At 40.0% G+C, this 23,292-nt stretch overlaps 1 protein-coding gene across 1 annotated transcript in view; it reads right to left on the reverse strand.

Annotated features, from left to right (window-relative positions):
* The window catches only part of LOC101845935 (cadherin EGF LAG seven-pass G-type receptor 1), a gene marked incomplete in the record, with an annotated part of 106,404 nt that overhangs the window by 12,199 nt on the left and 70,913 nt on the right, over nucleotides 1–23,292 (reverse strand). Inside the window, 25 exon segments of the mRNA XM_013084181.2 lie at nucleotides 703–919; nucleotides 1,453–1,548; nucleotides 2,115–2,283; nucleotides 2,736–2,815; nucleotides 3,281–3,347; nucleotides 3,857–3,923; nucleotides 4,132–4,285; nucleotides 4,825–5,031; nucleotides 5,886–6,036; nucleotides 6,614–6,778; nucleotides 7,327–7,474; nucleotides 8,102–8,242; nucleotides 8,953–9,136; nucleotides 9,618–9,821; nucleotides 10,543–10,637; nucleotides 11,036–11,137; nucleotides 11,891–12,119; nucleotides 13,102–13,367; nucleotides 13,810–13,972; nucleotides 14,451–14,561; nucleotides 15,471–15,623; nucleotides 16,551–16,717; nucleotides 17,572–17,646; nucleotides 18,439–18,686; nucleotides 20,206–20,318. Of these exon segments, the coding sequence (XP_012939635.1) occupies nucleotides 703–919; nucleotides 1,453–1,548; nucleotides 2,115–2,283; nucleotides 2,736–2,815; nucleotides 3,281–3,347; nucleotides 3,857–3,923; nucleotides 4,132–4,285; nucleotides 4,825–5,031; nucleotides 5,886–6,036; nucleotides 6,614–6,778; nucleotides 7,327–7,474; nucleotides 8,102–8,242; nucleotides 8,953–9,136; nucleotides 9,618–9,821; nucleotides 10,543–10,637; nucleotides 11,036–11,137; nucleotides 11,891–12,119; nucleotides 13,102–13,367; nucleotides 13,810–13,972; nucleotides 14,451–14,561; nucleotides 15,471–15,623; nucleotides 16,551–16,717; nucleotides 17,572–17,646; nucleotides 18,439–18,686; nucleotides 20,206–20,318 (3,772 nt within the window).

Genomic DNA, 23,292 nt, shown 5'->3' on the forward strand with positions numbered 1-23,292 from the left:
GGGGGATGAAGATTAATTGAAAACAAACAAAAATAGATACACAGAACTGCTGAGAATTATAAAAGTAGATGATTCTATTGAATCAAATAAGTGTATGCATTTCAAGAGAAGATTCTAAAAATAGGAGTGACTTATGTCTCAAGTTAAACTCAGAAAGCATACCTGCCTACAGCACAAAGACAGAAAACCCTGCTGCACTTGAAGTTGTCAACATTTGGATTTTCTTTCATTTCATCCTAATCAGACAAGCCAAGTAATGACAATAAAAATGGATTGTGTTTATACAGTGCATTTCCCCACTACAAAGAAGGATCTCTGCGCGCTATTGTTTGGGTAGCAAACATCACATATTATTATTAAACGTCATCATCTTGAAACACACTCAAAAAATTAATTTGGCATTTGCATGAATGATGATGATCTTCAAGATTAAAAAAAAATAAATGTAAGTGCATTTAAGCCCCTATCGACACAAATAAGATCAAATAGGAGGCAGGCTTCAACCATGTCTATCAGGGCCAATTTGGGCTGAGAGGAATACAACATCCCAGCAGAAAGATTAAGATACTGGATAAAAATTCTCTCTACATGGAAACTAAATTCAGGTCTTTAGTGAGCCTTGTTGAAGAGCCAAACCACTACACCACAAGCGCTGGTTTCATTCGTTTATATACTAAAAATATGATTTTTTCTTTGTTTTACCTTCCTTAATCTTCTCCTTGAAGGGCGACTCAAAGCCATAAGGCACGCTGGTGATGGCCGGACCTCCTGACATGGAGCTGCTGGTGCTCTGGAGGTACTTGTCTCCCTTACTGCTCTTGGTGGACCTCGACGTAGTGGAGGTGGTGGAGATTCCCACGTTATTGATGCGCAGCCCGCCTTCGCCAGACGAGTCATGTCGATACGCTAGGGCTGACCGCTGTGAGTGTGAGAGGGTAGGGGGGGAAAAGAATTTTTGGCTTTAGTTTAGTAAAGGTTATTAAATGCACGTCTCGATAACAGTCATTTTGTGCAAGTATGAAAGGCTGACAGCTTGACGGAAAAAAACTATTCATCTTCCTTTGAGAGAGAATACAGCCTCGTTAGATACACTAAAACACATCATTACAACAACAGATATGATGATAAAGAGGAGCCGATTTTACAGATAAATCTGGAAATCCTAATTTGGAAATAGTTCAGATTTTGCAATTCGTACATAAAGTCTTGATGCAAGATGTATCAGACAGTATGATCTGTAAATTTTGAGCTTTGGTGCATGCATCTCCGCAGGGTACAAAAAGTCCACCATATTTTGTTCGTGGCCAGACGATACACCTGATGATATTTATAATACCAAAATTTGCTTTAGTAATTCACAGTAATTGTAGTATTGAATATCATATATCATGACACATTGAGTGTAGTTTGAAGGGCCAAAATACAACCATAGTCATAACTTGAAGTACTCACAGATTGCACAGAGTTCCTGCCTGAGGCCATATTCTCATCAAACTCCACTTTCTTGCCTTTCAGCCTGTAGTAGAATCTCTTGGCACACCAGCGAACCTGGAGGGAGAAATGATATTGAAAGTATATTAATGAGCAAAGAGAGTCCAAAATTTATTACTCTCTCAAAACAGAAAACAGATAATGTCTGCAAGTGTGAGTGTGTCTGTGTGTGCTGGTTTGTGTGTGTGTTTGTGTGTCTGTGCATGAGAGCTCTGTGAGTGTGTGTGTGTGGGTGTGTGGGTGTGCGTGTGTGTGTGTATGTGTGTGTGTGTGTGTGTGTGTGTGTGTGTGTGTGTGTGTGTGTGTGTGTGTGTGTGTGTGTGTGTGTGTGTGTGTGTCTAAAACTTATCACATTAAAAGTCACTTCTAATCTTTGTCTCTCTTTCTTTCTCTCACAACTCCCTCTCTCTATTTATCTGCAACTTCTCTCTCTCTCTCTCTCTCTCTCTCTCTCTCTCTCTCTCTCTCTCTCTACCTCTCTCTCTCTCTCTCTCTACCTCTCTCTCTCTCTCTCTCTCTCTCTCTCCCTCTCTCTCTCTCTCTCTCTCCCTCTCTCTCTATACCTCTCATCTCTCCCGCTCTTCTCTTTTTCTCCCCCATCTCTCCATCCTTTCCTCACTCACCTTTTTACTCAGAAGGATGTAGGCCAAGAAGACAAAGATGCCCTCCACAAAGAGGAAGATGGCGTGTAGATAGTGCAGGGAGAGGAGGCCGTAGTTCACAGACAGCAGACCCAGCACCCAGGCCGTGCTCAGCAGAAACAGCAACAAGATGGAGGCCAGGAGGCCGAACCTGAGGAACACACAGTGAATTTTTATTTTTGCCCCAAGTCTGTCTCAAAGGATGTCTCAGTATTAAACTTGATATCTTAATTAAGCCTGACTATGATTTTTTTTTTTTTTTACGCTCTCTCTCACTCTTTCTTTCTCCCTCTGTCTCGGTCTTTCTCTGGTTGACTTTACTCATTTCTCATCATCAACATAGATATATAAGGGTTTTCTTTCCCATAATAAAAAATACAATTACTGAGATATTTTTCACTTTTGCTCAAAATTGAATAAATACTGGGTTTTTTGGTTGGTTTTTTGTTTTTTTGAGGGGGTGTCGCTAATTTTTTTCTAAACCATAAAAAATGGTCTAAACAACTGTGTTATGACTATGACCAAAGAAATATCCACGTTTGATGAACTTCATCCCAATTTGAAAAACTTTGGACCTAATGTCAACAAGACGTCTTTTCTTACCTCATGACACTGACATCTGTCACCGGGAGCTTGTCGGCACAACTTGCTCTTGCGGCAAACACAAAGGTGATCACGTTCAGCTGGAAACATAAAAAGGTGATTCACTGTCTCACTGCAATAGGTTCATATCAAACGATTTCTCTGTAAACCAATGAACTTTAAGGTATAACGAACTGAGTTTGAGAAAAAGAAGCACATCAACACTATAGCAGCCGTAAAGGGCAAGGAAAAGAGGGCAGCACTATATTATGAAAAAGAAGAAAGTACAATCTGAGTGCTGATCAAAAGACACTTCAACAATGTAAAGTTTTTGCTCAGTACTTGTAGACCTCCTGTATTCAGGTATCTTTATCAAAACATAAACACCCAAACGATGGAAAAAATGGCCTCACAGATAAACTGGTGTTGAACTAGAAATGGCAGATATTAAATCATAAGCAAAGACACACTGAGTACCGTATATATGCAATTCTCTCCTTCCATAATACTCCCATTGAAATGTAAACGTTTTCTAAAACTCAACATGGTCTTTTGAGATAACTCACCACAACTACAAAGGCAACTGGTCCCGCAAAACTCCAAATGAATGTCTCTGATGTTGACAGCCAGCAGCTAGGAGGAAGAAAACAAGTAAGGCAATCGTCAGCAAAATGAAGCAGTGGCAGTTGGTAAGAGATCAATTACAAAATTTGGCACAAACAAATAAATTATTCAGGACCATAGCGGACTGAAATGGTGCTTTAGAAAGATCTGGGCAGTCAAGAGTTATTGCAAAGACAATGGAGGCTTTAGTCAATACATGAATAAAAATAGGCCTTGTAATTTAACTAGAATTTTTTACTTTTCAGAAGAGAATGAGTTTAGAAACATGCATGTCTAACCAGAAGTAGTTTCAGTTGGAGGTCACTTGACAGCCCAACACCTCTTACCTTTTTCCCTATTGTTCTATAGAATACAACTTTTAAACTTAACTAAATGTTTAAACCGCAAGTCAAAATGAGAAGCGAAATTTAAATAATACAGCATCTCCTACATCAAAACATGTGGAAAAATGTTGAACCTGCCAGTGGCACCCACCCCTTATACCCACAAGACATGAGCCAAATCACACAAATACTCACAAGCTCGCGTTGCCATAAGCGTCTGTGTAGAGACCAACAGCAAGACCAACCACAATGCCAGGGAGAACTGAAGACAAAAAAACAGCATGATTGGCGGCTTCCATATAACTGTAAGACTAGTCGATATGATGTTATATATGTTTATATTTTGTGCTGCAAACACTGGTCAAAGCACACTGTCAATTTCTCCCAATGTGAATCAATAAGGTGTATCCTATCACTATCACATCTTATTTTATGATATCATCATCAAGCTCAACACTCCTCATCCTTACCATAGCCAAGTAGATAGTAGAACTTCATGGCACCATAGTTGATGGTCTGTTTTTCTGTGAGCATGCGATAGATGTGTAGGACTTCCACAAAGAGCCAGGCAAAACAAGCCATGTAGAAGTAGTGGAGCGAGATGGCCACCAAGCGACAAAACAGCTGAAACATAAAAAAGAACAAAGGAATAAATAAAAAAAATTCCACAAGACTGAATCCTATAGGGAAATTTGATTTGCAACGGCATACATACAAAAATACTTCTTGATACTTCAACCTAAAAAGTCCATTTAGATCTATGTGCACAGACACATACACGAATGAACACAGAGACAGACATGGAAATGTAATTATAGACAGACATGGAAATGTAATCATAGACAGACATATATCTACACACACATATTGTCGTTGTCACAAGCAATCTATATTTAAGTCCATATGGGTACTCTTTACACCAGAGACAAAAAAAGTAGTTTTTGTTCTGCTGTTCCTATCAGGAATCATGAAAGCAAGAAAATTAGAAGCCTTGACCACAGCCCTAAACTCCATTTTGGTAATGCTGAAAGGGGCAAATTTTCAAAATTTGGACTTAAGAGGAACCGCTATAAAAAATTTTTTAAGAGATTATGGGCTTATATTATAACATCTGAACAGCTGGCCAATGACATACAAACACCCACGTACAAAGACTAACTCACCTCCGGAGTGGTCCGGTTGATCCCAATCACGTAGGCCAGCTCAATGATGAAGAGGGTGAAGATGATGTTGATGCGGATGCTGTTCCAGTTACACTGCAGACGCTTGAAAGTGAACAGGACGAAGAAGGAGAGGAGCAGCAGCATCAGCGACATCGCGGTCAGCACAATTGACAACGCCTCCATGTCGATCACTGGCGGCAGCAGGGCCTGAAACATCAACAGAAAACTATGTAAATGTCTTAAAAAATCATAAATGTAATTTTTTTTAATGTGATGTCTTTCGCTCCTATTACGGATTTTCTATCATTTAACTCATTGAGGACAACTATTTTGCACGTTTGAAGACGCACTGTTTAGGGGTTGTTTTTTTTTAAAAGGCATAGTTTTTTAGATTAATACAAACATTTCAATTCTGTTTTCTTTATCTGAACCAATGAAATGCATGCTATTAAAAATGCAAAATTGAGTTTCTGATTTGTGTATCATGGTTCAAAATGTGCAGAATCATTGACTTTGGCCAGCTGTAGATCAGACGCATGTGTCCGCAACATTGACAAAGAATTAAGGGGCCAACTACTTTGACACTGACAGCCTGGGCCATGAAGGATACAGCATCCAAGCAGATAAATGGAGATACTTGAATTATTTTTTTTTTTAAACATGAGAACCAAACTCACATCTTCTGCATGAGACGGTACAGAGCGTAACTGTTATACTACAGCCGATGGTCTGACGAGCCTTGTCATTATAGCAAAAATGAAGACTTTTATCAAGTAAAACAGAATTTTCTCTTTTTCACCTCTTCTCCCTCTCTCTCCCTTTCCCTCTCTCTCACTTTTCTCTTTCTCTTTTTCACTTCTCTCTCTCTCTCCCTTTCCCTCTCCCTTTTTCTCACTCTCTCTCTTGTCTTTCTCTTTGTGTCCCTTTCGCTGTGCTTTTCTCTCCCTCTCATTTTCTATCTTCATTCTGTCTTCTTACTCACTCACTCACTCCCACACTCACTCACTCACTCACTCACACATTCACTCACTCAATCTAAAAAAGCAGAAGTCACGACTTACAGTGCCATCAGCGACATCAATGATGACAGCAAACGTAGACGGGCGCGAGCAGACACAAGTGACGTAGTACTCCTCACAGTGGTCAGAGCCCAAGGACACACGACACACAGTGTCTTCTGTTTGACAGCCGGACGCTGTCCACGTGCCAGATCTAGAGAGAAACATACAAAAATAAAAAGGTCACAGCTTTATAAAACAAGGTGGTGGTTTCTTAGTTGTCAATATTGAATTTTTGTCCACAAAACTGAGGTCCAAAAATTTCTATTTCTTGCAGGGAATGACACATCCATTTCATGCATTTTCCTCAAAACTTTCCTTCCTTTCTCCAGGACAATCAAGCAAATATTGGGAGTTACTTAGTTTTCTTGAAATAGTGCTAAATATCCCCTCTGTTTCCTTGTTTGTGTAAAGAAAAGCATGGCAACACAATAATGGGTATATCAAGTGCTGAGGAAAGAAAATCAAGAAAGACATACAGAAACAGCAAAATGAAAGAAAAGAAGTAGGACATACCAGTCAACCAAATTTAGTGCTGAGGAAATAGTAAAATAGACAGACATAAACAACAGGGGGATTAACTGTAAGACCTACCTTGAGATCCAATTTAGCACTTAGAAAAAGCCAGAAAGACAGATACAACAAAAGAGGATAAAAGGAGAGGCAGGATTAAGCATTGACGTCCTCCACCCACCTACTCCACTAGGTTTATAGTGCAGAAAGAGACTTACGTTTCATCGCCACTGGGCACCCATCGAGCACAGTGCAGGTTGGTGCGGTTGTTGGGGAGAAGAAGGCGGAACCGCAGGATGTAGGTTCCCTCTCTGATGACATTCTCACTGGCGACCACGACCGTCAGCATTGGGCTGTTGACCGTCATGGGGCGGCTGGTGCGTCTGTCGACACAGAGTAGAGGGTTACGTTTTAGCTGTAGTAGAAGTTTTACGGCACTTGCAACACAAATAGGTCATATACATGTTGGAGATAAAAGGTGTTACTAAAGAGTATCATTAAAAAAAGGAGGGATAAGGACAATAGATTTTTTATTGGAAAGATGGGCAAACCATAAAAGAGCATCCGTCAACCACCTATAGATTAGAAAGAAAATCAGGGGATTTTATTGTGAGTTGTTGGGGGATTCAATTCTAAAGACCTGTCTTTCCTAACGCACAGGTAATAGTCATATTTAGTTCATTATTCTTTTTTATTTGATTTTATGACAGACAACCCATTCTTTCTCTCTAAAACTCATCTAGTCAATTGTCAACGTCTCCAACTCCCTGACCCCATCCCTAATCTTACCTAGGGCACTGAAGACACTAAAGAGAGGGTTAAAGTGAGAAGGGCGGAGCATTTTTTGAAAACATGAAGGTCATGATCAGGCAGTAAAAGCATTAAAGGAGTCAATTCTCAAATACAAAATCGTTTTATACATTCAACATACCTGATGGAGGAGTCTGTCTTCATGGAAATGTGCTTGCCGAAGTCTCTGTACACAGCATAACCAACGTAAGCTCTGGGAGGGTCAATAGAGGAAGTGGAACTTGCGTCGGAAAAACCAGGGGCTGCCTGGCGCTTTTCACGTGCAGAACCTATAAGGCAAGGGCAGAGAATGAAGGTTGAAGTTACAAAGAAGAAAAACTAGGTATACATTATTTCCTTGTTGTTAACAGGAACATTTTTTTCAGCATGTTGCAGTTCTCTGTATAAATTAAACATGAGTCGCTAAACACATACATCAATAGAACTGACAAAAAGAATTACTGGATTATTAGATGAATCAGTAACACCTTGCATTCACACTTTAGAAAGACATTCACAAAAACTTTTTTTTTTCAGAAAGTCTTTCCCCTTGTGCAAAAGCAAAGAACAAAAGGCAAGAATGCAGTCTTTAAAGTAAGGTCATAACAGTGAAAGAGAGCAAACAATTTAGTATAAAGTGCATTGGATCTTCAAATTCAGGGCAAACCAATTTATTTCATCAAGGTTTTTGAGGAGTAAAATAAAAACAATAAGACACATCAATATTAATCCATTCATTCAAATAAGATATTCGATGTAAATGGACTAACAGCCCAAATTAAATCATTCAAATAAGATAATTTTTAAAATAAAATGGAAAAACAATAAACCAGAAACATTACTATTTAACTGATTCAAATAGGACTTTCGGGTATCAATGAAAAAAACCAACACAATAAGCCAGTAACAGTTCTCACTTGTGTCGGGGACAGAGAAAAATCCGGCTGGGAAAGTCACGGCAGCCTCTTTGTCCACTGAACCTTTCTTGACGTTGTTGTCGTACTTCGGCACCGTGGCGCCGCTGAAGTTGGCCAGGCTCATCCAGTCAGCTCCCAGCACTGAGGATAAGATAAGATACATCTTTATTGTCCAGATCCTGGCACATTGGTTTGGTGTTTCACTACGTACACACATACACACACACGCATGCGCGCGGGCACACACACACACCAACACATACAAACACACACACCAACACATACAAACACACATAAACATGCACACACACGCAAGCTTACAGCCACATGCATAATACAAATGAACAGTAATAAAAACAATAATAATCTTAAGAAGATTAGACACAAGAGGAGGAGAGGAACCACTATACAGACCATGCTAAAGGAGGGAAAAAACTACAGTGGAGCCTACTTAACCCTTTGAACCCTGGTCTCCTGGGTAATTTCATTGAATCTTTAGGGTAGGCTTTTCTACAGCTCATTTTAGTGTTTTTCTGATCTATTTATCTTATCTTTTGGGTTGTTATATCACTATGCTGGTGTATATTTATGGTGCTGTTTCATATCTGTACTTTTTTTCTGTGAACACACATCATAATTAGGAGGGTATGTCATACTGATATTTCAGTACCCCAGGTTATTTGCCATGCTGCGTTCATACCGATATTAGGGTACAGAGGGGTCAAAGGCTGGGCCCTTACAATCAAGTGGCGACACAGCCCCCCCCCCCCCCCCCCCCGCCCCCCAATAAATGACCTAAACAACATTGATATATCAAGATAGGCATAAAACATTCACTATCAACTACCCACCCATATCATCTGAGACAGCCTCAAACGTGCCGGACTGAGCCTCAGGCAACAGCTTGACAATCTTGGTGACAAATTCCTCAAACAGGTTGAGCAGGTGGGTGGCCCCGCCGGTCAGTTTCCCCACCCGCTGCCAGTAGCCCATGTAGGTCTGGTCGGTCACGTTGCTCAGAACCACCAGCAGTTTCTGTGGGAGGAGATTTAGTCTGAGTAAATAATAATAATAACAATAATAACAACAACAACAACAACAACAACAATAATAATAATAATAATAATAACAACAACATTAATAATAATAATAATAACAACAATAATAATATTATAATAATGATAATAATACATAGTAGATTTCTATAGTGTCCCCTTCCATTCGGGCACTAGAAGCTTTAACACATGGTCATGTAGATTGTTTGAGAAAACAGAAGCATATCATCAACATAATAATGGTCATAAAGTCTCTTGAGTTTATTTGATTAAGAAGAAGCCCATAGACACAATAATGGTAATTTCTCCGCATTTAAAAAATATTTAACCCTATATTAGTCTATTAACTATTACACGTATTTTGCTTTCACATGCAAAGTCATAAATTTTCAGTTATTATCAATAAACCCCCGAGGCATCCCTGGCACAAGCAACAGCCACAAGTACATGTTCTGACTGACCTGCACAAAGTCTCTGTACTGTTGACTGATCATGCTGAGGGCTGGACTGGCGATCTCATACTCCAGAATGACCTTGGTGTAGCGGTAGGTCAGGCGGATGTCCCCTCCGTAGATGGGTGTGGTCGTGTAGGAGATGTTTTTCATCAGCTCAATTGTGTAGTCTGCTGAGCTTGGGCTGATCCCGTTCAACTCAAAGTCGATCAGCTGTGCCGCAGACAAGACACAAAAGGTCAGTTGGAAAATAAAGCAACAGAGGGAGAAGAAGAATGAGAAAAAAATAAACTGAACATTATGTATTCTTCAACAAGACACAAGGGGTCAGCCACAAAATGTAATGACCATAAGATGAAGAATGAGAAGACGTATGTTGTTGTTATCGATCCAGCAACAGTTGGGCTCTGGCCCTTCTTCCAATGCCATGAAGAGATGAGTGCAGGTGAAGAGAAGAAGTAACCATTGTGAATTCTTCAAAGTACGACCTTTTAATTACCGGGCTTAATACAGATCAGAAATTTTGTGGCCCAAAACTGATGTGTGTTTTTTCCTTAGTAAATAGATGCACATCAAAACAATAAAGGCTATTTAGCACAAGGGAAAAGTAAGAGAGACAAACAACAGGGGTAAAGAAAAGAAGTAGGACCTACCAATGGCATCCCCTAACCACTGACCCAGTGATAAAAGAATCAGCAACAGTGGATATTTCTCAATTACGTCAACACTTTTCAATGAATTTAAACGAAACCTGCAGCATTTACTGGCAAAATATGTCACAACACTACTGCCATAAAAAAACTGTATAAAACAATGTACCTAGACAACATTTCTCGTTTTTTCATTAAAAATTTGATTGATTTCAAAACATTTTTAAAAATCATATAAAATTTATTCACACAGAAAAAATCAAATGAAAGAAAAAAGTTCAAACCTGAGGTTCCAGCTCCTTGAAGCTGTCACTGGTGCAGTCAAACAGGTCAGCTTCGTGCCAGCTGTCTTTTTGTGTGCATTTTCTTCTCGCATTTCCTGATTTGATGAAAAAAAAACCAACATAGTGAACAAGATCTTAAATCACCTGGATTCGATTAATGATTGCAAATGTATCACACCATCATCAATACAGTTTTTATCATTTAGGACACTGAATGCTCTTTTTTTGTTTTCCTTCAGAGAAGCATACTTATATTTCAGAAAAAAACCTTAAACCCACCCTCAACACTTGGTCTGATATTATTTTTAACACAGAAGGTCTGAACTAAGTTTTTAAAAAATTAGACAAGGGATGGAGGGGAGAAGAGAGAGGGACTCTCACTCAGAATCACCAGACAAGATTTAAACAGATGGAAAAAAGAAAAAGAAAATCTTTATCAAAGATGAAGCAGGAACCAAAGCCCATTCTTGACCGACTGACATAATCAACTTACCTGTGGCTCCTGTCGGACAATCTTGCTCTGCCTCCTTGCCAAAAGCGATGGGATCCCACCAGATGTTTGAGGCATGGTTCCTTGGACAGTCATCATATGATACTAAAAAATCGAAAAAATATATATTAACTTATTGAACATTTGGCACAAATACCCAATTTTTTGTTTATTCATATGCTACTTAAAAAAGAGAAATAGCATAAATCTAAAGTGTCATGGAACACTTATTATGACAAAGAACAATTTCTCCATTATCTCACTGTAGTATGAGAACAGCAAAATAGACCAATGCTAAAGGGCAATATAAAGATGTATGTGTTGCTTTCTTAGACAACAATAACAATCTTTGGACAAACAATATTAAGCTATTTTCCCTTCAATACACGACATTTGTCAATACCAATTTATTTTTTGGCTTCAATACACTACCATTGTCAACATCTATTTTTCCCCCATCAAATCACTACCATTGTCAATATCACCTCAATGCACTCATCAACCGGTCAAATTTACTTCTGCATTGTGAAAAAGCAACAAACTTTTACCAAATTCAATTTCAGTGCAACAGAGAGCTCTGCAACAGATATTGAATATAATTGAACTGAGACAGGATATGAAAACATACCAAAGGCATGCTGGCCATTAAACTTCGAGCACATTCCCTCACCCTGACATCTAATAATAATCTTGTCATCCTCTCCCTCCGACTCCAGCTTTTCAATGAACCATAGAGGATCATTGTACAGGTCCTAGATAATAGCTTTAGATTAAGAAATTCCTCCTCTGAAATAACTCACAATAGTTTCGAAAATGAACAAAAACTAAATTGTAAATACATGTAAGAGATTTCCTCACCCTGACATTTGACCACTGTCTTGTCCTCCTCTCCCTCCACCTCCGCCTTCTTCCTGACCTCGACAACAGCAGCGTAGATGCTATCACACTGGTCACAGCGGCGACCTACCACCCCTTTGTGGCACTTGCACTGGCCCGTTGTTGGGTGGCAAGTCATGTCCATGGAGCCCAGCAAGTAGCAGTCACAGGGGTAGCAGGTGTCTCCTCCAGGGGGGAGATAGTGCAGGGCCTGGACATAATGGCATGAATTTTTACTTTCCTCTTTTTTTTTTTTGCTTTTTGGTGAGAAAACAGTCATATAACAACATGATGATGGTCATTTATTGCTAAGAAAAAGCAAGAAACATACAGAAAGTACAGCGGGAGGGTAAAGAAATAGATAGAACCTTTCAATGACTATACATGCACACATTTCTTTATAAAAAGAGATGTAATTCCAACATAATGGTAATTAATTACCGCAAGTAAAATAAAAGTAAGATAGAAACAAACAAAAAATAGAAGTAGGACCTACCCATGGAGCCCCACCCCCCTTCCCCACCGCTGGGATCTTCCAACCTCCTGCTAGAAAGAGCAGACCTCACTAGAGGATTCTGTCAGGCTCTTTCAGAATGTTATATCAGAGCTGACTGCACACATTGTAAAGCACATAAGGCTTGCAGACAAGTGGGAATATCCTCTATGCAAATTCTATTTATTATTAATTATTATCACAGGCAAGTATATGTGTCACAACGCCATCTGTGGAATTTTGGAGCACATGGGGTTATTGGTATAATCTTAAAGCCTGTTCATTTGCTTTGCTTTAGAGGGAAAAAACCCAAATCTATCTTGAACAGAAGTCAAAATATTTGTTATTGAAGGAGGTGCGGATCGCCTGGTGTCAGAGGTAAAATTAGCGAGAAAATGCCTGTAAAAGTTAGATGACTCCCAAAACTGTCATGTCATCGGCATCTGCAAATTTACTTTTAAAGCCATTGATCAACATGTCCCAGTTAAAACGACGTGAGAATGTGATTTAAATAGACATAAAAGGCATTGAGCTTAAATGAAAAAAATCAATAAAAATTCCCAAAACGGGCGGAAAAACGTCAGTTTCTTCCATTTCATAACTTTGACAAGCACTTAATTTCACCACAATGCCCCACATACAGTTTATCATAACTGGCTGGCTGACTGATCGGCTGAATGGCCAACAACAGATCCCTCACCTTACAGCTGCAGGTCCCATTATCCTTGTTGCAGGAGCTCAAAAACCCCTTGTCAGCGTCACAGTGACATGGGCCACACACAGGTTTCCCCCACCACTCTGTCGGGCAGGTGAGAGGTGCCTGGTTCTCGCAGTAGTGGCCACTCTGCCGCACACCACACTCGCAGCGATACGAGTTCTCCCCCAGCCCCGGCTGGCGACACTCGGCCCAGTTCTTGCACGGGTTGAAGTTGGTGCATACGTCCAGGCACTGTGGCCCAATGGTGCCTTTCATGGAAGGAGAATAAAGTACAGGGAGTGAGAAGCTCAACGAAAACCCAACATGTGCCTTGTTCACAGTCATAGAAAAGATTTATTTCCTGACACGATAATAATAATAATAATAATAATAATAATAATAATAATAATAATAATAGTAATAATAATGATAACAATAATAGTTCATCCATCATGAACTGATGATGACCTTAAACATCAAGGGAGGAAGAGCAGTTATAAACCTTATAGAATAGAGGGCGATGTGAATGCTCTTCATTATTATTCATCATGTCTTATAAACACTAGAAAAATACTGAATTCTATATAAACAGAAAAAAAATAGTGATTGACCAACAAACAAGTTAATACAAGTGCATTACTACAAACTGCAAATTGAAATAATATTTCTGAAAAGCAGTAGTAGATCAGACGTCTGTGTCTACCAACTCACCTGGCGGGCACTCACACCTGTGACTGTTCCACTCATCCACACACTGACCGGACCCGCACATGCCGGGCCCACAGATCTGTTGACCGATGCAGCCAGTGTCCACATTGGTCTCCCCATCCGGCTGTCGCAGCAAGGACTGGGGCGTGTTGCCCACTCGAATATCCTGCACCGAAGAGAGAGAATAATTTGGATGTGAAGTACACAGTTTGCTGTTGAGCGGGGATATGCAAAATACAAATGCAATTTATCATTATTATTATCAAAATAGATGTTGCTTTCACCTTATGTGCCTGAGTGCATCACTTTTAGTAAGACTTTTACAGCACTTACAACACAATAAGGTCTTATAAGTGCCCAAAATTAGGTGTTGCAAGAGAATCAAAAGTCATCTTTAAAGAAAAGAAACCTACAAAAAATTACTAATTAGAGCCTGTGGGTCTGCTCTGCTATTCAGCAGGCCTGTAATACATTTTAAAGGTGAACACTTAGCTCAATCTTAACCACACAGATGTGCTAAGACTTTAAAAAACAAATTCTGTTTAAAATTATTGCAAAACAGAAGTGAAGAAGAAGTCGATAAACAAGAGACTGCAGGATTTTTCACAAGAGCTTCTGATATGAACAACGAAATAGAATCTTACCTTTACACAGCCCTTGAAATGATTCTCCAACGGTTTAAGGCCATCCTTAGAGACTCCAACATACACCATTTCAATCATTTTGCCACCAACGGGAGCAGAAATATTGTATTTCTGCAGAGATAAAAAAAACAGTGCAAAAAGAACTTCTGACGCAATCAAGAAATCAGTCATCACTTTGTATGATGACACTGACACACAAACAAAAAAAAGACTTGAATTAACCTGAAAACAAGGTTACATTAAAATTCTAATCTACATTCTCTAAAGTACCCCAGCAAAAAGCAAATTTTTGAAAAATCTTGTACACTGTGTTGTTTGTTGATAGTACAAATAGTTATACATTTATCTGATTGTAATTGTAAAGACTTTACAGTAACTTGCACTGACGCAATTCAGATCACACAGGGACAGAGTTATTTTTTACTCAGCCTATCAGGGCCAACCTGAGCAGAAAAAAATACAATCCAGAAAAAAGACGGAGATTCTTGACAAAACAAACTTCCCAAGCCAATATCAAACATATGATTCTAGCATGCAAGGCAAAGCATCTAACTGTTACCCTACAGTCACCAGTATTTCAGTTTGAAGTACTTCACTAACTAGGCAACCACGCAACTTTCCAGAACCTTGTGTGCTAAGGAACAAGCTGATAGTAACAAACTGTAAAAAGGTTTTACATTCATCCAGTTTATCACCAAAATGGCATATTCAATATCATACAGAGAAAAATCTTGATTTATTCATGTCCCTGTGGTACATCTTAAAATAAAGTGCCAAACAGTAAAAAGGTTTTACATTCATAAAGCTTATCATCAACATTGCATATACAATATTATACTGGGAAAAGGTGATGATTAATTCATTTCCTTGTGGAACATCTTAAAATGAATCTGCAAACTTAAACTTATCTATGTAGAGTCTTCATCAAATTTCCCTTTCATATCCCATGTGAGAAATTGATTTTACACCGCAGTCCAAATCTCCTTACATGCACACAATGCTATCGGTGAACTCACTGACCTTGTTATACTGCCCGTAGTCCAGAAACATGTCCACCACACCCTGGACACGCCATCGAACCTCAAAGTAGTGCCACTGACCGTCGTCCACACGGGCTGTGTCAAATGTTATCTCAGAAGTGCCAAAACGATAGTGGATGTGCCCATCCACAATCTGCAAAGACATGTAATTTTCAATTCAACATGTCATTTCACCTAGAGATAAATGTACTGACTATTTTTAATAATGTATACCGTAGATTTCACTTAATTTAAGATTTCTAAAATCTTGTGAATAAGCATTATTTTAATGTATAATTTCTAATAACCATGAGATCAATGTTACTTTAATTCATAATTACTTCTCATATGTCTTTGGGGTAAATCATTGGAATATTCAAAAGAACACACTGCTGTGAAACATCACTACCGAGCCAACAACAAGAATAGACAAGATTTAGGGCAATAAACATGATAATGCGTTGAAGGACAGACTACTGTTTAGTCCTACTACCACTTCTATGACAATAGTAAGTAACTGTTTGATGTATATCTACAGTACAAACAAAATATATTTTGCAAATATGAGACCTATAGGTCCAACTAAACTGAAGGGGTTGGTAAGAGACTGCAGGATAGAACTTGTCATACCAAGGTGGAACAAAATTATGTATAATTACCAGACCAAACAAGACATCGAACCCCCCCCCCCCCCCCCCCCAATACTAATCTATTTAATCTTTATAAGTAAGTTTAAAGAAAGAGTGAATATTTCAAGATGGCGCTCTTTCTAAGAAAAAAAAAATGCCTGTCGTAAGTTCTGTGGAGAAGTATAAAAGTCACCAATGGAAATGATAAAAACATTAGAGCTTCATTTCTCAAATAGAAATTCTGTACAGTAATCTTACTCCTATGTTTTATCCACATTAAAAAAATCACTCCCTACAAATAGTGTCCAACTCTCAATAACAGAAGTCACAATTCACAAACAGTATATTCAATAGAAGAGTGACCCATCTCGAAGTAAACAATCTTTGGTAAAAGTCAGCATCCATTTTTCATCTGAAGTTCGTAACAAAATTCTTCCTAATTGAGAACAGACCTTGATCAACACATCTTTTGAATCAAACATGATCTGCATCAGGGCACCATTTGCCTCCCTTGTTCGGAAAGCGATTCCGTTGACCCATGGGTAGCGCACGACAGGATCTGGAACACTGGTGTAGGTCAGGTACCCGTCGCCATGGAGCTGTCTAGATACCTCAATAGCTGGAGAAAAATATGCACACTGTGACCAACTGGTTGAAGAAGATTATGAAGAACCTTATTAAAAGCCTAGATACACACAAGTGGGGTAATCTGATCCCCAAAATAACCCTTGCACAAAAGTCCATTAGCACTAATTGGAGGTACAGAAAAAGAAGTCCACAGTGCAGTTTGTGTAAAGAGACGCTCACTGACACGATTAATTAGAGTCATTACATGCCAGGGTGTAAGAACAACAGACAGAGGCAAAAATAAAAACAAGAGAGAGAGAGAGAAAGTGAGAGAGACAGAGACAGAGAGAGAGAAACAGAGATAGAGAAACAGAGAAACAGAGAGAGAGAGAGAGAGAAGGAGAGAGAGAGAGAGAGAGAGAGAGAGAGAGAGAGAGAGAGAGAGAGAGAGAGAGAGAGAGAGAGAGAGAGAGAGAGAGAGAGAGAGAGAGAGAGAGAGAGAGAGAGACGGACGGACAGACAGAGAGCTAGACAGGCAGAGAAAGAGAGAGAGAGAGAGAGAGAGAGAGAGAGAGAGAGAGAGAGAGAGAGAGAGAGAGAGAGAGAGAGAGAGAGAGAGAGAGAGACGGACAGACAGAGAGCTAGACAGGCAGAGAAAAAGAGAGACACATAGAGAGAGAGAGAGAGAGAGAGAGAGAGAGAGAGAGAGAGAGAGAGAGAGGGAGGGAGGGAGGGAGGGAGGGAGGGAGGGAGGGAAGGAGGGAGGGAGGGAGGGAGGGAGGGAGGAAGGGAGGGAGGGAGGGAGGGAGAGAGAGAGAGAGAGAGAGTAAAAAAGAAGTTCCATTTAGCACACTTTCCGATCACATGTGCCCACAATAATAAAGAGAAGAAACAAGCAATACTGACTTTGGCTGCAGTCTTTGCCCCCGGTTCTCTCTAGGCAGTCACATCGGTATGTGTTCCAGCCTTCTGAGCACACACCTAGACAGGATATGAAAAGAAGGATATTATTTTTTAATTTCCAAAGTAGACAGTCATTAAAACATAACATTATATTGCCTCAAATACCATCAACATTGCAATTGTCAAGCCTTTCAACCAGAAATACACTACATGCTTTGAAGTGTCTTGGCCATGCAATCAGGTGTAAGCATGATGAAACACACCAACAACTAGCTTGAGGTAAAAGTGTATCCATGTACCCTCATGCCCAGTTGTTCTTCATGAGGCAGCAAGGGACACTGAATCTAAGTGTATGAACCAAACATAAGGGATAAACAGTCTGAGAAACAAAAAAGGGATAGTTTCCAACTTGTCTGAAGAGTTCTAGCACTGGAGTTGGTCACGACACATATTGATAATTAATAACACTGTGACAGGAATGTAGCCTTCTCTTCTCCTTTCCTCCCCTTCACACCCAATGCCTTTCAGGACACAGCAACAAACACCGACCATCAGCCTAAAATAAATGAGCCACAAGAGACAAACAGTCCAGGAAACCAAGTGAAACCAAGTGATAAACAGTCCTTTTAGCAAAGTGGTAAACAGTCTTGGGAATAAAGTGATAAACAATCTAAAGGACTGAGCGAAAAACAGTTTCATGAACAAAGCAATAAACAGTCTTAAGAACAAAATGATAAATACTCCTATTAAGAACAAAGGGTTAAACAGCCTAAAGAACCATGTGTAATACAGCCTTGGAGACAAAATGCTAAACAGTCAGAAAAACAAAAACGACAAACATTTTGAGGGGGAATACAACCAAACTGTTACCTCCTAGCTTGCACGGAGAGTTCTGACAATGGAGTTCCTTGGGCGGGCAGCCAGTCGAGGTGAGGAAGTCAGCGATGGACGCATCCAGATCCACCAGGCGGTGATCCAGGCGGATGTCGGACATACAGCCCACGAAGTCTACGGCGTCCAGCTGATTGGCCGAGTTGTGGTTGAGGGGGAGGCCACCAATCTGCATGGGGCCGGTCAGGTCCAGGAGCCGGTTACAGTTGTTCATTGGGTTGTCGCAGCTGGGGGAAACGGAGAAAAGTGGTTGTTTTTTTTGTTTTGCTGTTTTCATTTCTTTTTCTTCTTATTATTTTTATTTTTAAATTTTAAACAAATTTCAGTTTTTCGTTTTTTTTGGCGGGGGACATTTACAACATGCTCAAATATAATTTGTCCTCCACCCCAACTCTTTGTCAGTCTTTGTCAGTCTGTGTCTGTCTGTCTCCCTCTCATTTGCTCTGTCTCTTTCTCTCTCTTTTCTCTCTCTCTCTCTCTCTCTCTCTCTCTCTCTCTCTCTCTCTTCCTCTCTCCTTTTCTCTCTCTCTCTTCCTCTCTCCTTTTCTCTCTCTGTGTGGCTTTCTGTTTTCTCTTTCTATCTGTCCATCTCTCTGTCTATCTCTCTGTTTCCCCCCCCCCCCTCTCTGACTCTCTCAGCCTATCTCTGTTCTGTGGGAGGGATTGTGTGAGTGTATGTGTGTGAGGCTGTGAGTGTGTGAGTATGAGTGTGTGTGTGAGTGTGAGTGTGTGTGTGTGTGAGTGTGAGTGTGTGTGTGTGAGTGTGAGACCTCTAACAAGTTGCCCGTTCCAGTTATGTGTTTGTCACATCTTTCAGTTCCAGTAAAAATAGAAGCAAAATAATACGATAAAGGTCAAATAAAGCAGGGGAAAAGGAAATGTAAACCGACTGAGACAACAGAAGGAAAGAAAAAAAGTAAAACCTACACATGAAGCCATCCAACGACTGACTTTCATTTTTAGTGAGAACACCATGAAACAACGTGTATTTTGAGTAACTACAATTGCAAATGTCTTACACCCATTGACACGCAAACGTTCTATTAAAATGCCATTAATAATAATAAATCTGATCCGATCGACATTAACTCCCCCCCCCCCCCCACACACACACATAAAGTGTGACCTTCGTCCAAAAAAAACAACCAAGTACCCACTTCACATTTTCCTGAGCTTTTTTTTCCACAGACATTTCAAAGCTTAACTGAGCTCTTATAGCATATTATCCAGTCAATACCCATTAGAAAAAAATCACACTGAATATAATTTTACGTTAATCTCATAGATCACAGCACAGCAGCTGTGGCGAGTTATTGACCCTGTCAGCATTACTGCAAAACGAAGCTAAAGCGAAGTTACAAACATGAAAGAGGCGAAAATGTTCTAATATTATTAAGGAATAGCTTTGATGTAACATGGGCAGGAATGAAAGAAAACGAGAGGAGGAGGAGGGAAGAAGAGAGACAAATAAAGAAATAAAGAGAGAGAGAGAGAGAGAGAGAGAGAGAGAGAGAGAGAGAGAGAGAGAGAGAGAGAGAGACAGACAGACAGACAGACAGACAGACAGACAGACAGACAGACAGACAGACAGAGAGAGACAGAGACAGAGAGACAGAGAGACAGAGAGACAGACAGACAGACAGACAGACAGACAGACAGACAGACAGACAGACAGACAGACAGACAGACAGACAGACAGACAAAAACAAGGGAGGGGGGAAGGGGTGGGCATACAGAACTACTCACAAAGAATCCAGAACTTGCTCGACCCTCACGGCACAGGAGTGGTCCCCCAGCTTGTCGCCATAGTTGATGACAATCTCTGTGTCACAGTCCTCGCCCACTGTCACCGTGGCCGTCTGTCAGAGAACACAACATACATTTGTTTGTTTTAGTAAGCATTTTTTTGGGAGAGGTTTTACGGCGCTCGCAACTGCATGAGGTCATATGAGCGCCAAAGGGTGGATGTCAACAGAGAAGTCTTAACAGGGAATCAGGCTTACTCTGCTCACCTCTCTAGCTTCAACAGCACAAAGTCAGCTTCGACTATCAAGGCACCCCGAAAATAGCGAGTCGCAATTTAAGAGTGTGACAAACATACAAAAGAAAGAGAGGGAAAATGACGATAGTAAGGATTAGGAAAGAAAAAGCAGCAGTTCCCAGTTCCAGTTCAGGCACAGTTATGAGCGTGATATTGATGACTCAGCCCATTTACAATTCTACTGTGCATAAGAACATGTTAATGTACCCCCTTTGGGAATGGCCTAAAGATACTTCAGTCAGCAGCACCACCCCGGGGGGTACAACATATAATTAGTGGCACAGTTCTCGCTCACTGTCAGAGAACACAACATACATTTATTATGTTTTAGTGAGCGTTTTACGGCACTTGCAACACAATAGGGTCATAAAAGTGCCGAAGATTAGAGGTGTTACAAGAGATTAACAAACAAACAAAAAAAGAAGGAGAAGAGATATAAGGACGATAAATGTTAGATAAGAAAGAAGGAGCAGACCACACCAGAGCACCAGCCAACCACCCACAGACAACATACGTTTGGTGTAACAAAAACACAGGGCATCTTTTCAGTAGGGTTGTTTTTTTGGGGGGTTTTTTTTTTTTGTTTTTTTTTTTTTTGGGGGGGGGGGGGGGGTACGGCTCTCGCAACTGCATAAGGTCATAAGAGCGCGTGGGACATATTACACATTTCCAGTTGGTAGGAAATTTTGAATTTTACCTGGGTGTGTAAAGCAGAGGTGATCACTGGCCATGCTTTAATTTATAGTACGGGTTTGAAAAAAAATAGTGCGGTTATTACGGCACTTGAAACAAAAATAGTCAAGTGCCGCAGATTAAGGTGTTGCTGGAGAATAACAAGCAAAGAAAAGGACAAGAAAAGAGAAAGAAGAAACAAACCATTTTTTCGGCGTGGCCGGGGGGGGTGGGGGGGTGGGGGGGAGGGGGTGGGGGTGGGGGTGGGGGGGTGGGGGTGAAAGTGTTGTGCGGCCCTCGCAACTGCATAAGGTCACATGAACGCGCATGACACATTAAACATTTTCAGTTGGTAGGAAATTTAGAATTTTGCACGGGTGGCGGCCGAACCCTACTCGTATAGATTTTTTGGACCACCACTTTAACATGCACAACTTGCATACAATCCACCAAACAACTAAACAAACCATACCAGAGCGCCCGCCAATTACCCATAAAATCGGCTATGAAAATATGAAAAAAAAAAAACTTTTCGGACGCGCGCGAGGGGACTCAAAATTTAACCGGTTGTCTGATCTCTTGTATCAAGACTGTAACAGTAATTTGTATACGTAGTAGATCTAATACGACATCCGGATAATTCCAGAAACCTGGAAGTCGTGTTTCCCAGTAAAATCTGCACCTCTGGCAAAGCAAATACGTCGGCACAATTTAGTGTAGGGAGGGAGTAGTAAGACAACAAACAGATGGAAACAAGAGAAGAAAAGAAGAGAAGTAGGACAATAGCCATTGGCACCCTCCATGCACCCGCTCACAAGATGCGACACCCCCACCCCCTCGAATAGAAGCACACGACGCAATAAAGAGCATTCATCACAAGGAAAAGCTTCACCTGACATAATTATATATAAAAGAGAAACCATGAATGACTCCCTCGCTACACTGAACATTTAACTTCATTACATTTGTTGCTGTTTGACAGCAAATACTTTCTCTAACATAATAAAGCAAACCCAAAGCCTGTTCCTTTTTTTCTCTCACAAAATTCAGGGAAACAGAAAAAAAGGTCTCCGAGACTACTAAACGCTTCATTCAGACTACCATGCACATTTTTTTTAATATCGAGAGTGCACAAAGTATATCAAAAGAACCAACCAACCAGCCGCAATGAAAAATAAGCATACCAAAGACAAACAATAACAGTTTTGTAATATCCTTCCACGTAAGCGGATTATAATCCCTAAATCAAAACCTTCGAAAACTTTATATACGTATAATATGCTTTCTCCGTTAATTTGAAGGGGGAAAAAAGGATCAATTTTTTAAAAATCCATTATAATACAAATCAGAGAAGGCTGACGGAAGCCATCTTAGCGTCTTCAACGTTTCATTCAGACTACCATATGGGCTTTTAACAAATAGACAGCATCAAACGGCATCAAAAGAATAAGCCACGGCCTATACATACAGCCATAGACATTCAGACAACTCTTTTGAAGTTCATTCATACGTAAGGAAACTTAAATTCTTAACTAAGATCTTACGAAATCTTAGACTAAATGCTTTTTTCGATATTTTGACAAAAGACGAGTCTGGGTTCTTGTTTTGCTTGTTTGTTTGTTTTTTGTTTGTTTTTTTGTTTTGGGTTGTTGTTTTTTTCTAACAGAATTTAAAATGACATATCGGAACTTCCTGAGCTTCATTCAGACAACCGTGCACAATTTCAAAAACTGCCGGCATTCGACGCAAGACTGGATTTTTATCGTGATCTTAATATGAGTTAAAAGGGGCGTATTGTCTTGGCAAGGTATGGTCAATGACACAAAAGAAATTAAGTAGGAAATGGGTGTCTGATAGACGGTTGAGAAACAAGTATTAAGATCGGTGAAAATAATTTAAAGGTAATTCTATATTGTATGGGTTAACAGCCCAGCTGTGACCAGAGAAAGAGGTCAACAAGGTTTAGCACAGAAGGAACAAAGGAAAAATTGAACTGCTTGAGGCATCTTTCAGCCATTCGCGGATTGTTTCTCAACGTTAATTTACGATAGTATTACAAAGAAACATAGTCCAAGGAAAACGAGGTCTCTCTCTCTCTCTCTCTCTCTCTCTCTCTCTCT

This window comes from Aplysia californica, unplaced genomic scaffold (assembly GCF_000002075.1).
Source record: "Aplysia californica isolate F4 #8 unplaced genomic scaffold, AplCal3.0 scaffold00276, whole genome shotgun sequence".
NCBI lineage: Eukaryota > Metazoa > Mollusca > Gastropoda > Aplysiida > Aplysiidae > Aplysia > Aplysia californica.